This window comes from Manis javanica, chromosome 17 (genome assembly GCF_040802235.1).
Source record: "Manis javanica isolate MJ-LG chromosome 17, MJ_LKY, whole genome shotgun sequence".
Lineage (NCBI taxonomy): Eukaryota > Metazoa > Chordata > Mammalia > Pholidota > Manidae > Manis > Manis javanica.
In genome coordinates, this window is record NC_133172.1 from 31,849,504 (window position 1) to 31,864,915 (window position 15,412).

General features: G+C 41.0%; 1 protein-coding gene across 5 annotated transcripts in view; it reads left to right on the forward strand.

The window, feature by feature from the left end:
• The first annotated feature begins 11,696 nt into the window (after positions 1-11,696).
• HEATR3 (HEAT repeat containing 3) overlaps positions 11,697-15,412 on the forward strand; it is a 43,541-nt gene continuing 39,825 nt past the window's right edge. For 4 of the 5 annotated variants that reach the window (XR_001854624.3, XR_005056054.2, XM_073226968.1 and 1 more), the window contains exons 1-4: positions 11,697-12,035; positions 12,151-12,323; positions 14,024-14,111; positions 15,287-15,399. Coding sequence is in view for 3 of the 5 variants with exons in the window: in XM_073226968.1 (XP_073083069.1) it covers positions 11,898-12,035; positions 12,151-12,323; positions 14,024-14,111; positions 15,287-15,399 (512 nt within the window). In the remaining 2 variants the exon portion in view is untranslated. Of the gene's footprint in view, positions 12,036-12,150; positions 12,324-14,023; positions 14,112-15,286; positions 15,400-15,412 lie in introns of those variants that run through there. The other variant, XM_036998504.1, reaches the window with a different exon arrangement.

Consider the following 15,412-nt stretch of genomic DNA (forward strand, 5'->3'; position numbering starts at 1 on the left):
GATTATTTTTAATATGTCTTTTTTTCATCGTTGTCTTAATAACACTTGGCTCTTAATCAGGAAATACAGATTTTCTCAAATTGTGCTTTGCAAACTTGGATTTCCGGTTTCTTCCAGGAGTATAAAGCTGAAGAGGGATTTTGTAGGTTCATAATCCTTTTGGGAGTCATCAGCTATTTTAAGTATTTAATGAGTGCCTTGAATCTTCTCCCCTGGAACAGTATGCCTGTGTACTTAAATATGGTTGGCATACTTTCAAGGATTTCCTGATGCTAGACAACTTGGAATTCATTGGCTCAAAGAAAGAAACTTTAATTGTTGAGAGTTCCAATGATTTTCACACCTTTACTTGAAGCAGCACAATTCATTTTCAAAGAAAGTCTTTGCTCTGGTTGAGGTGCCCAGGAGTGTTTGCCAGGTTTGGTTCACTTCACCAGCATCCTCACCCTCCCATCCCCCCTTCCATGTTATTAGGAAATTACTGATTGAGTCCAGTCCTAAGTTTACAAGTGGGAAAGACAGTCTTAGATTTTCAAAATAACTTTATTCTAGGTCTCCATGACTTATTAAAGATAAAATCAGCACCAGAATCTCTTGACTTAGATCGTGTGTGTTGGTTGAACTTAATACATGAAATACATGAGCTGTTATAGTGTTGGAATAAGAGGATAATATCAAACATAAGTGTATAACAATCTTTCAGCCTTAAAGTATTCAGTATTAAATGTGCTGATTTGTGTAAAGCACTTAAACGGCGTGGCTAGAGTAAATGCTCAGCAAATCTAGTTATTAAACTAAATCCTAAAAGTAAAAAATATATATATCTCATTGCAGTTTTACCCAATGTCAACATCTCAGTGGAGATAACCATGAGAAACTGTGCTTATCTTTTGAACCAAATAAACTCCTAAATACTGGATTAAATGCAAAGAGGCTATTTGGCCCCTAATAATTAAGAAATCTAATCAAGGTGTTTTCCTCTTCTCAAGCAACCTCACAGGAAACAAGATTTTTGACTGCCTCCTAGTGCTGCTTCTTGAGGGGCTCTTTTCTCCTGTAGAACTGGACTCTTGATTGGCATTTTGTAGAGACACCTAATAATCCTAGCTGACGAGATGCTCTGCCTTCAGCAGCAGCGAAAGTGGCTCTATCATTTCCTCTCCTGTTGAAACCGTAGGAACTTGAGTCTCATTCTTCCTTCAGACTACATTGCCCATATTAGTTTACATTAGGTAAGTATAAATTCTATCTTTGCCCCTCTTTTTTCCACAAAAAAATAGGAAGTGTATCTTATCTGCATCATGGAACACAAACACTTTAAAAACTGCCGTTTTTAGGGTATGGTTGATTGTCTGCTATGGAAGTCTGTGTGAAAGACAAAAAGAAAATAAAAGGGTACCTGTTACCTGAAAGTGTTAGCTGTACTCTTTCACCACCTTTGCAGACTGCCCTTTACATGGACAGTAATTTACTGGGTATTAATAATATATGAGGAAGAATTTCTGCACTCTCTGAACTTGTTTTCTAGTGGGGGATACAGACCAGTGACAGAGGAATTACCATGGGGCTTCAGTGTTAAGGAAGGTAAGAATTGTAGGTTGCCCAGGGTAAGCGGGTCCAGCCTGGCAAGACTTTCTACAGAGGTTCTTCCCAAAGAGACCTGAAGGGTCAGTGGTGGAGGCGAGAGTAGGGCGCCAGGCAGTTCTGGAATGTGGCTGGCAGCGTAGAGTTGTAGAGGGGCTGTGCCAGGAGAGAAGGCTGGAAGTGAGTAGGAACCACGGATTGAAACTTCTGTGAAATGGGATGCCACCAAAGGGTTTTGAGTAGCAAAGTGACTTAACCGGATTTGCATTTTTAGGATTGTGAGTGATGACTGTGTGGGCTGAAGGGGTATGGCTGGGGAGGGCGGCTGGGAGCTACTGCTGTAGTCCAGGTGAGAGGTTCCTGAACTCGAGCTCTGGTAATGGAACCAGAGAAGTAAAAGCTTTTGGAAGCCAAATGGGTGGGACTTGGGGAGGCCAAGAGAGGTAGCATTTGAGCATAAAATTTCACCACCACCACCTCTTTTTCCATCCTGTTTAACCAGTTACAGAAATAAATGTTCCATGATCACCAGTATTTGGGAACTGTTACAACCTTCTCTTGGAAACTCCCCATACTTCAAAGCATGTTGAAAGTTCCAGGTGGTCCTGCAAGAGAGAAACCTGTTTCTGCCTATTTTCCCGCCATTTTCTGAAATAACATTCACTGTGGATATTTGGATATTTTTCATGGTTTGTCTTCCAAACTCCTTTTGATACCCTTGCTAGGTGTGGGGAATGCCAGCCGAATCAGTCCTATCTCTTGCCCAGACAATCCAGAAAACTTCCCTGACTCCTTTGCTGTTGGGACTGGGCATCTGGGGGGCCACAAAGCTGTGATTCTGTTGCAGGCTACTTAATAGTGCTCAGTGATAGTGACACAGTGTCCACACCAGGCCAGTTCAGTGGCATGGGTTTGGGCATTTTTTCTGAACGTTTAGCTTGGGATTGGTCTTGGTAGACCTCCCAGACATTCTAGTATCTCCAAAAGATAATATCCTTTCAATAATTGGTTTTCTGTTTAATCAGCCCAAGTCAGCTTCTCTTACTGGCAACTAAGATCTTGACTGACAGAATATTATGTGGAAGTAGTGTTCCGAGGAGCACACTTTGAGGAGAGCTGATCTGTGTAAGGGAGTAGGGAGCAGCTTGAAACCAAGTATGATGTCACCTGCCAGGTTAAGGGGGCTTGGGGCCATGTCTCATTAAAAGAGCCCAGGCTGGTGGTTTGACTGGGTTGTCACAATTCTTCCATTAACCACTTGGGCAAGTGATGTACTCTGTCTGAACCTTAACTTTCCTTATTTGTTCTTATGCATATATATCTTGCAGAATTGTTATAAGAAGTAAATGAGATAAAATGTGCAAAAAAACATCACTTTGTGTTCGTTTTTTTTTTTATTACAGACTAATTTTTTATTAGTCTCTGTCATATTAGCCCTTGTTATGTGTATACCTTTAGTACCCAAGAGCACCTAACATGGGAGATACTAAGTAACTGTTGGTGAAATACAAAGGAATGAATCTTTGATATTTTATATAATTTTATAAAAATTGGGTTTTACATAATTAAACCAAGTCCTAAGTTTTCTTACATAATTTAGCTTGGGGGAAGTGCTTAAGGTAGAAGTCTAAGTACTAATATTTGTAATTTAAAAAATAGTAGGGAAACTTAAATAACTTAAGTCTATTTTCCTGCCATTAAGTAAATCAAAAGAGAAATACATCCTTGCTAGAAGTTGCTTTTTACATTTTAAGTTTCATATAATTAGTTATTAGTATCATTAGACTCTTTTCCCTGTCCTGCCCTGAAAACCATTCAAAACAAAAACCCAACAAATTGTTGTTATGGAAAATTAAACACATGAAAGTACAGAAATCACAATACTGCAATACTGCATCACATTAAAAATTAACAGTAATTTCATACCATCAAATATTCAACTCATACTTCCCCAACTGTCTCATAAGATTCAGATAAACATGAACAGCAACTGTTTAGAAAAACAGTTTAGGGGCTGGAGCTGGGCAAGTGAAATCCCTATTTCTGAATTATACCTGATAACATTTGTGAACTTAACTTATGCATGTAAAATACATTCCAATAAAAAGATGAACTTCTGCCAAGAGATTCCACAGTAAACACCAATATCATAATTTACTGTTACTGTTATGTATTAACAACTGCCTAGGAAATTAATCCAACACACAACCACAGTGGAAGTCCACGCTGACCACTGTGCAGTGTCCTTAGAGCTAACTCCCAGTTCAGATAAGAGCAGGGCTAGGAGAGAAATCACAGGGAAGAAACTGGAATGAGTATGTTTGAATGTATAAAAAATGTTCATAGACAAAGATGTTGGACACTTGGATAAAAGTAATGACAGGTTGATGGAAAACCAGGATAATGCCAAAAGGCAGTTACTGCAAGAAAAATGAAAAGTTGTACAAGAAAGGAACTGTGGTTTTAGTGGACTTCTTAGTTCAGCAGTGAGCAATTTTTGCATTGTCCTAGTACTTCAGAGACTGTTGATTTAATGAAGAATGATGTTACAATTTTGTTGGATGAAGGGAGAAATGTGGGAGGGGAACTAAGTCCTTACCTACCAGGGCAAGAACTCAAGAGAATATGTGATACTGGCAATTTAGAAAGAGCAGCAGCTTATTATTTGGGAATATGGAGGTAATAATAGGAGAAACAGAAGGATTGAGAGTGTGTTTTTCTCCTAGAGAGGGCTTGGGGCTGGGAAGAAGTAACGCAAGGGACTGCAATTCTTTTATGACTTCAAACTGTGTATGAACACGCAATATTTATTTTCAATGAGGTGGCTAAAACCAGATTGCTAGATGGAATAATTCATTTCTCAAGTGGGAAACAGTTGTAAAAAGTACTTAGCACGGTTTAGGAGCCCTTGCTTTGATCTTACACAGACATTCCCTGTGTCCCTTCCCTTACCTGGTGTTACCCAAACTTTCATTTCCTCAATTTACTAGCTATACAGTAAATACCAGCAGATTATTCAATGGGAGACAATGCATTGTAGTCATTACAAGGCAACTCAAGTTTCAATCCTATCTTTGTCATTTACAAATCATGTGTTCTTAACACAAGCCAGTAGTTTAACTCCTCTGTGCCTCAGTTCCATCTTTAACGTAGGGATATGAGGGTCACATGGGATTGTTGGCGGGCTAACTAGCTTACATATGCAAAGCTCTTAGAGCAGCATCTGGTACAAGTGATGGCTCAGTACATACCAACATCAACAGGACGCTCACTCTCCAGATAAATCCAGGATGACCTAGAACCCGTTATAAGAACCAATGAATCTGGAGGAACAAATCAAAACAGGGATACGTCCTGTAGGCTTCTTTAAAAATCAATTTTATTGAGGCTAATCTACGGACACTAATTCTCTGACAAAATACAATTTTTAACTTGACAGTTTGATGAATTTTGATAAATGTAGCACTCATGTTACTATCACCACAAGCAAGATAAAGAACATTTTCATCACTGAAAGGGTCCCTTTGCATCACTTCTCAGGCAGTTCTTGTCCCCAACCTCTGGTCCTGAGCAAACACTGTCTGGTTTCTATCACTATAGATTAGATTTGTGGTTTCTAGAATTTCATATAAATAACATCATAGTATAATCATACAGTATAATTAATACTCCTGTGTTTGGCTACTTTTGCTCTACATGTTTTTGAAACTTTTTTTATGTTAGTACATGCATTCATAATTCATTCCTTATTCCTATTTTGTTTCTCCACTTACCCATTGATGGGCATTTGGGCTGTTTCCAGTTTGGGGCTATTATTAATACAGCTTCTATGAATATTCATTATAAGTCTATGTGGATATAGTCATTTTTCTTGGGAATACCTTGGAGTGGAATTGCTGGATCATAGACTGTATGTAACTTTACAAGAAACCGTCAAACTGTTTTCTAAAGTATTTGTCCAATTTTACCCTCCTACCAGCAATGTTTGAGAGTTCTAGTTGCTACACACTGACTAAAATGGCTAAAATAAGAAAAACTAACAATACTGGTGTGGTTGAGAATATGAAACAAGTGGTTCTGTTGCCTTTTGGTAAATAGGATGCTTAAAAAGTTTTCTCAGTATCCTGGGGCAATATAAATTAGTACCTGTTTGGTCATAAGCATTTAAGATTTATCACTTTCCAAAGGTTCGGTGAGTTAAATGGGATTTAGGGCTATCTGTATTAGGATAAAATCCATCAAGTTGAAGTAACTTATTCTAACCTAGGTATTTTCCAGTGTTTATTTTGGCCAAACAGCTAACAAGGCAGATAATAGATCTCAAAGGCAAATATATGAATATCCTACACCACCAAATTGATCTGGTTCATTTCAAGCAATGACCACTAGATACTCACTTCTTTTTTCTGAAAAATCTTTTAAAATATTAGTTCTCTATGTGAATAAATTTTTAACCTACCAGTGTAAAATGAATTCAAAAGCTACATCGGCGACTGTATTTTTGTCACTCATGCTATTGGGTAAATATGTGAAGTGACAGTTTGAAGTCTGAACTTTTTATAGAGAGGCTATATATTTCTTTTTGCAAGTGTAACATGTTATCAGCAGCCATGATTCTTTAGAGTTAACCTAACTTTGCATGTTTTATCACACAATACAGATTCCTAGTTACTTTGCTGACTTTTTATTTTACTTGAGATGCATAACAAGCTGTCAGTCATTTTTGAAAAGTCCTTTCTTCTATTTTTCCTTGAAAAATTTGATAAATCCTAATTTAGATCTGGCATGGAAGGTAATGCAAAAGTAAAAATGCTCACGGTTGTTTATAAAAAACTGAAGTTCTATTAGCCCACTGATCAACTGAAGTAAATAAAACAAGCACTGAAATACAGGAAATCACAGCAGTAACTGTTGGATTACTCAAAGCTAGTCTTGACACGCTCCATTAAGATCAGATAGTAATGTACCAGATCTTCCCTGGAAAGCTAGAGGTTCTTATACTGAGAGTGGTTTACTGACAGCTGAGCAAGCAGAGTAAGAAACTACCAATAGGGAGGAAATGCTTGCTGCTCATTTGGGAGCAAATAAAATAATCTGCAGTATTAAATAGGCCTATTTAGAAAATTATATAATTTTTAAAGTGGAGAATTTTATAAGAACTCTACAAATGTGAGACTGTTTTACTACATGGAACTCTTGTGCTACAACTAACCAGGAAAAGACATCCAACAATATCCAGATTAATGACTTTGACATTAATCCAAAAAGTATCAAATGCTGAGGCAGACCCAGACATCAATGGCAGGAGCCCTAAATCTTGTAGCAGAGTCTTCTGGGCACCAAGGGCAGCCACTAACCAGCAATAGGTGAGTGTGGGGGTAACAGGGAAGGAATGAGAACCACATCAAAGAGGAAGAATTATGCTGTATTTCTTTTTTAAAAATTCCATGGTTAAAAAAAATAAAATGCATACTACCTGCCCATTCCAGAAAATCCAAGAAATAAGAGAAGCCAAAAATAAAATTGTTGAAAATCTCATTTAATTCCACCCAAAGGCATATACAGGTGACACTTTGGTATATATACTTTCTTAGGTATTTCCTTTGTGTATTTTTCTAAATTGGAGTCATAGTAAATATGCTGTTTTGTAAATAACCTGCCTTGTTACCTCATAGTACCTGGTGAACACCTTTTTTGCCCTATGAGTAAACACTGTCAGAGTATGGCTTTCAACATGTTAAAAATTTGACTCTCCTATAATGAGTGTGTGTCAGTTTCTTAATGAAGAAACCAGGAGGATGGTAAAGCTGGTTTAAGGGAGAAACGAACTTATACAGTCAGTGAGGAAAAAGTGTGCTTAAAAAATTGCAAGGTTAGATATGGAATTGGTTAGTGTTCTACAGGGCAATGGAGTTGTATCCTGTGAGGTTATATTTTCAACTGGACAGAAATAATTTGCATCTTCACTGGATAAAAGCATTTGCAATTTCTTAATCTCAAAATTAATTCTAACTTCATAGAATCTAGGCCCATAAGGAAATAGTCACTCAACAAAAGTACATTGCTGTAGTGATTCTCAACCGAGGGCAGTTCTGCCTCCCAAGGGACATTTGGCAATGGCTGCAGTCATGCTTAGTTGTTAGAACTGGAAAGTGCTACTAGCATCTAGTGGGTAGGGGTCAGGGTTGCTACTAAACAGCCTACAATATTCAGGACAGTCCCCCACACAACAAAGAATTATCCAGCCCCAAATGGCTATAAGGCCCACCTCTCTACCCACTAGATGCTAATAGCACCCCAACAGTTGTGGCAACCCAACTGGCCTCTGAGGGTTTAACTCTCTGATGATGAAATCCCCTCCATTCAGAACCAGGGATGTAGATTTGCGCTGTACAGAATGGTAGCCACTAGCCATGTGTAGTTATCCAGATTATGATGAATTAAAATTGAAAATTTTAGTTGTCACAATAGACATACTTCAAGTGCTCAATAGTAAGTAGGACTAGTAGCTACTCTACCAGACAGGACCAACAGAGAACATTCTTATCACTGTAGAAAATTCTACCTGTAATTTAGAGAAATAATCCATTGATGAGTCTGTTAGACATTGGGCCAATATAATACTGAAGAATAAATGCAATCATCCGCTTTCCTTATTTCCAAGTTTTGGGTAATTTTTCCTTAACAGTATACTTGCACGATAACTTTGTTAAAGACAGCATAGAGCTCCAGTACTAACTAGAGTGTAAACCCTATGACATCAGGGCCAGGCTTAGTTACCACATTCCCCCAAGTACCTAGTGGTATGCCTGACACATAGTAAGCACTCAGCAGCAAACATTCTTTGAGTGAATGAAGCAGAATTTCTGATGGGCAATAGATCCCTTTGCAATGACTTTCTGGGGTTGGCTGTCAGCAATTACATTATTATAACATAACTTGAGAAAGTTTTGAAGGAAGACCAAATAGGAAATAGCAGCAAGACTGCTTATCCCAGGCTCTGACACCTGCTCAGGAGACACTCAACCTTCAGGCTTCCTTCCAGAAAGCCTTTCTTGAAATAACATGGTTCATATCCCTCTGATATGTCAAGACACTTGACAGTCTTTGTAAATGGAGATAGTGAAGTCTAGAAAAGGGAAGCAACCTTCCCTTGATCATATAGTCCGATAGTGGCAGACCTAGAACTAGAGGCTGGTGTCTGATTATCTGCAGATGACTTCACCAACAGCAACATTCCTTATTGGATCACTCCTGAGTCACTTTATGTAGGGCCTGCTGAAGCAGCCTGCAGTAACCATGTAGAGGGAGTAGGCAGCTCAGGGACTTTGATTCAGCTGAGTGCCGGGCACTGGTAATACAGTCTGGCAATGGCCCCTGCTCTTTATGGCATTCACAGGCTAGTGGGGGCTACATGCAGGTATACTTTTAATGACAATGCATGGACAATCCTAAGAGAGGTACAGGGCACACAAAGAATACTTGGAGTGTCTGCCAGGGCAGGAGACAGATGAGGACAATAGACCCAAGTGGACGGCCATCTTTTTGGTGTACATCTCTCATCCCACAGAGTTAATAAAACTCAAGAGGAACTGGAAGTAGATCTGAGTCTGTGTACCAGGAAAACGGAAACGACCTCATGCCAGGGTGTGCTGTGGAAGCTTGTTGAGTTACACAGTCCCCAGGCCTAGGGGAGGGGAAGCCAAGGGCAGCTTCTAGGAAGACTGAGGAGGCTTTTGGCAAAGAGACAATGGAAGCATGGGGCAGAGTGCTGTGGCCACAGAGTATGTGTATGTACAAGTCTGAACCCGATTCTACATGGTTCAGTCATGCATCTACATCGGCCAAAGAGTTTAAAGAAATATTGATCAGAATGTGTTTTAGGAAGATTACCTTACACAAATGCAAATGGGGAAAAACAGGAGTCTGGGAGAACAACTAGCATGTATTTAAAGCAAAACTTGTCCTGCCTATAATTGATTACAAGCACTTTTATTTATCTCTAGGGAAGAGGCCTCTAAGCAGTCTAATTCAAAAATTCCCTCTGGACAAAGATAAACAGTAGGAAAGGCATGATTAGATAACCATTGCTTGACTGGATTTTTTAAAATGACTGTTTAAGGAATATTAATCTGGTTAAAGGTCCCTGGGCTTCTCCTAAGACTGACATCTTAGTTGGTTCTTTATTTAAGCTCATTAAATAAAGTTTATCACTTATTTTAGCAAAAATGCTCATTTCTCACAGGAAAGAGTTATTAATGAAAATAGACCACAAAATTCTGTTCAGCTAAGGTTTTGCACCATTTTTTCTCACTCATCCCCACAATGAGAGGAACTGCAGGAATCTTTTTCCCTCCTCTTGTTCTGTCTAGATACATGCCCTACTCTTTCCTTATTATGTGGTCTCTATCCATTTAAGAAATTCCATACCTATTTTGTGACAGGCCTTGGGCCAGTGTTGGAAATACAATGGTAAGTGCAAACAGGCAGCCTTATCCTCCCAGGGTTCAGTGTCATTGGGGAAAAGGTATATATGAGAATGTGTATGAGTGTCATGTATAACTACACACAAGTTTAAATTGTAACTATAATTTTGAGCTGTGCTTTGAAGCAAAGGAACAGGATAGGTACTGTCTCAAGGGAGGCCTGTCTCAGACTTTGAAATCAGAGGAGGTGCCTAAGCAGAGGTAACACTTGCACTCACCAGGACAGGGTTGGAGCTAAGGCTGTTCAAAGAACTGATGCAGAGAAGTGCTTGGCCCTGTGGAGGGTGGCAAAGGGCGGGCAGAGTGCAAGAGGTGATGTGAGATGAAGCTGGAGGCTGGGAGGAGACCCTGCCTTTGATCCTTATCTTATGAGAAAGGGAAGCCTTTAAAAGATTTTAAGCAAGGGAGTGAATATGAGAAAGTTGGGAGGACACTTGAAAAAAAACAATCTAGCTGCTCTATCAATGCACAGCATGGAAGAAGAGAGACCAGAAGGCCGTGTAGTCAATACAAGAGAGGACAACAGCTTGGATTATGGAGGTGACAGATCAGTGGCCAGATAAGAGCGATCAAGGAAGTAAAACCTACCAACATGTATTTGGGGGCTCCAAGATTTCCTTGAACCTAAAATTGGTCTTTGATAGGCCAGAGTTTTTACAAGTTTAGCCATGCTTCTGTGATTATTTTTCAAAACATGGTATTGTAATTAATGTTACTTCCCTTAGTAGACAGTCAACTCTCTGAGGGGAAGGTTGCCATGGAGTGGAACTTCTCTCCCATGCAGGGTTGGCCTGAAAGCTATGCATTTATTGGTTGCTCGTGTTCATCTAAGTATGTTTAATTATAAAGACTACATGAGATTCTCCTGTACTTTTCCTTTCTTAGCACTTACAATTTTAAATAGTTATTTGTATAATAATATATTTAACACATCTCTTACTAAACTGTAAGCTCCATAAGGACAGAACAAAGGACAGGGACCAAATCTGTCTTGGTTATTGCTTTACCCCAATGCACTGTAACTGGTGCTCAGTAAATATTTGTGAAAGAATCCTTCTGTTAATTGTTAAATGAAAATTTCAACTGAACATTTACATAGTATTTATTATGTGCCAGTGCCTATTCTTAGCACCTTAAACACAAACACATTTAATCCTTACAATTCCATAAATGTATATATTATAGGTGTCCCTATTTCACTGATGAGGAAACTGAAGCAGGAAGATTAAGTACCTTATTAAGGAAGTCTGAATTATCAAATATAGTTGTACATTCGTTTTAAAACTTAACTGGGTTTTGTCAATGACAGGAGACCGTGCTAGGCCCTGGGGACACCAAAAATCGTGGTTAATAGCTTTTGAGCACCATACATCTGGTTTGGTGTTAGGGGCTTTAGCTAATTTTACTTAAGCCTCACAGTAACTTTGCAAATTAGGTGTCCTTAAATCCCATTTGATTATCATGGAAATACAAGTTTGGCGAGGTTCAGTAACTTGATGAACTCACTAGCTGGTCGGAGTGGGTATTTACGTTCAAGTCCAGCCTCCTTCCCAGGGAAATCCACAGGACCCCGCCCCTCGGCCGGAGCTGGCCCCGCCCGTCCCCCCGCTACGCCTGCGTGTTCGGCGCGTCAGCCTCCGCTCCCGGCTGCGGACGCGCGGCGCGTCTGCGCATTGATTCCACACGTGGACTTGGGCGGTCAGTGCGTCCCGCTGAGCAACGGCACGAAGTCCCTTCAGCGACAAGACCCCGCCACCAGCTTGGTGGCATCCACCCTCTCTATATTGCCCTCCTTTCTCTGTCTTCTCCACCCCAGTGCACATCGCCATGGGCAAGAGCCGGACGAAGCGCTTCAAACGACCTCAGTTCTCTCCTACGGGAGACTGTCAGGCCGAGGCGGTGGCAGCGGCGAACGGCACTGAGGGACAAGAGGACGACGGGCCAGCGGCGGAGCTACTGGAAAAGGTGAGGTGGGCGCGTCGGCCCCGAGAGACAGGCTTCGCGTTGAGCCCCCAGGCAGCGCCGCGCGCCCCTGCGCCTGCGCTCTGCAGGCCCTCTCATACTCGCTCCCGTCCCGCAGCTCCAGCACCCGAGAGCCGAGGTCCGCGAGTGCGCCTGCGCGGGGCTGGCCCGGCTGATGCAGCAGCGACCCGTGCTGCCGGGCCTGGCGCGTCGGGACGCAGTGCGCCGCCTCGGGCCGCTGCTGCTGGACCCCAGCCTGGCAGTGAGGGAGACGGCGGCCGGCGCGCTGAGGTGAGCCGGGAGGCGGGCCATGGAATCCAGCAGCGCCTTCTGTGTGCCAAGCACAATAGCTTATCTCGTTTCCCGCTCAGTGCGCTTGCCTGGGGTATCTCGAGGGGGAAAGGACATATGCAAGAGCTGCCCAGGGTCTCCCATTTGCATAGGGAAGATTTGAACTCAGGGCCCCAGAGGACCCCATGATCCCCAGACTACGCGCATTCCGTCCACCTGGCTGCTTCACCTGCAGCAGCCACCTGCCAAAAGTTTTCCCCTGAAGGCCTGGCGCACTGGTACCCTCTCCAAGAGCCCGCCCAAGGCCCGAGGTTCAGTGAACCTCCATTCCATTGTATGTGCCAGGTGTGTTAAGTGCAAGGGATTTTGAGCAGACAGGACACCGAGCGAGGCAGGCACTATCTCTGCCCTCACAGAACCCATACTGATGAGGAGGCAGACAGGAAACTGAACAGGTGAAACATAATAGTAGCTAGTGAGAAGTCCTATGAAGAAAACCGAGAGGATAATGGGTTGGAGGTGGGAAGTTAATTTAAATTGGGTGTTCTCTAGGTGACATTTGTCCTGATAACGGATGAGAGCCAGACATGGAAAAACTGGGAAAGAGTATTGTCAACAAAGGGAACATCAAAGTGAGGCAGCAGGGGGTTTGGCATGGTTAAGGAAAGGTTAGTGTGGCTGAGTAAAGGAGAGGGCATTATAGGAGATGAGAGATGGACAAGGACTGGGTGGTTTAAGGGCCTATTCTCAGCAGGAGCGACATTATCTGATTTACTTTTTGAAAAGGCTACTCTGATGACTGTGCAGAGAATGGACTGCAGAGGGGGCAAGAGTAGTTCTATAGCTCTCTACATCATGTTTTGTTCATTGATTTAGCAAGTATATATTTAGTGCTTACTGTGCATCAGGCAGTGGTCTGGGTTGTGGGCATGTGGTGTGAGCAAGATAGATGTAGCTTCTATCTTTAGTGGATCTTGCAGTATTGAGGGAGATGGGCATTAACCAAATAGTCACAGAACTGTACAATTAACAACCAGTGATAATTACAAAGGGTGCTGTGAGAGGGTATAACTGGGGGTTCAGGGAAAGAAACCCTAAGGGAGGGACGTTTGAGTTGAGATCTGGAAATTAATCGCTTGCTGAAAGAATCAGTGTCTAAGAAGCCTTCCCTTTCTCCCTGAAGCATACACACACTGGAGCTGCTAGGAGTTTGTGGAGGCATCTTCTGATTTATCTTCATATACTCACTGCCTGTACGCTCAGAGGGCAAGCAATGTCTTACCAGTTAAAATTAAACATAGCCTAGTTTCAGGGGATGTCATTCGCAGTAGCCTCATCCTTGCTGCCCTTGAAGTCTTGTTTCCAAGAAAAAGTCTTTTCGTATAAAACCAGGCTGTGCTTTATTCACGTTAAAAAGGAAGTCATCTCTCCTCTCCCCTCCCTATTGCCATGTGTCAGGTGCATAAACTGTCTCAGACCTCAATTACGTTGTTGCATGACAAAGTCATTTGTTTACATCATGAAGAACAAGGATTAGAGCAGGTAGGAATCAGTGGATTTGTTCTGCAGCATTTTACAGAAATCATAATCGCTTTCATCTGGGAAACGTTAGGTATGGTTAGAAATAGAAATATGTGAGCCTAATAGTGCTTTATGACATGTGATCTAAAAGTAAAACATATCTTAAACTTCTTGTGTAGAAATCTCAGTGCTTGCGGAGGTTTTGAAGTTTGTGATGACATGGTGACCAAGGATATCATGACTCCTTTGGTTGCATTGCTGAAAGAGGTATGCAGTTTTTCAATATAGCTTTTAGTATACAAACTTAGATTTTGTTTTTGTTTTTAGTACTTTGGTGTTAGTTATTTTGTCTTCCCTCAAACTATCCTATGGGAATCTTCCTGGAAACACTGATCTGTCAGTCTTACTGTTTTTGTTTCCACTGACTTTATTTATATGCTAGTTGGAAAAGACCTTCCTAAAACTGACTCACTCCTTTAAACTTTAAGTTTCATACAGTAACAATAATTAGTATGTATTATTTGTTTATGTGCCAGGTGCTGTTTTGTGTTCTGTGTATGATTTAATTAGATCCTCACAGCAGTCCTCATTGGCAGGTATTACACCTATTTTACACGTGAGAAAGCTGAGGCACAGACAATTGCACTTTGCCAAGAAGATTGTATCATTGAACATCATGTTGGTTATTGTGTGATGTAGTTCAGGGATTAAGGAGCTCTCTTTGGTGTGCCTCTGGCCCACTATTCTGTATTGATGGGTAATTTACTTAAGATTGTATAAAGAATAACAACTTTTGATGAAAGGCATCAGTCTTGTTTCCTTGAGAGCAGTGATTCTCAACTGGGGGCAGTCTGCCTCATGGGACATATGGCAATGTCTGGAGCTATTTTTGAATGTCAAGGCTTGGGGGCAGTGGGTGCTGCTGGTATGTTCCACCAACTTTGGAACCAGAATACCTGGATCTGAATCTCAGCCTCTCTGTATACTTCAGCAGTCTCCCTATGCCTCAGTTCCCCATTTTGTAGCAAAAGTTGTTCGTTCAGTGTACAGGGCTATGGTAAGAATTAAATGACAGTATATGCAGAGTGATTAGGGTAGTGCCTTGCACAGAGAAGGCACTATGTAGATGTCAGCACTTAATTATGTGTTATGTTTCTTTGCCTTGTTTACTGTCTTTATCACATTAGATAAAATACTTTCTACTGATTTTACATTTTCATCTAAAATGTGAAATGCTTTATATCTAGTTTGTACAATGACTTGTGAACCTTTCTTGTCTATTTCTTTTGCAGGATTGTGGGAACTGTATGCTTATGAGAATTTGATTAGCTTGTTAACCACTGTAATTTCTGATGTTTAGTTTTTGATTCTTCACTATAATTAGCCTTTTTGTGTAATTATTCTTTTGAACCAGGGTGCTAAACATTGATATTTGGTTACAGTGTAGTGCTGGACTGGATTCAAATGAGATGTCTCCACAAGAACAAAAAGATCAGAACAGAAATTATATTGAGAACATAGCCAATGAGGCTGTGAATGTGCTGTGGAATATATGGTAAGATGCTTTC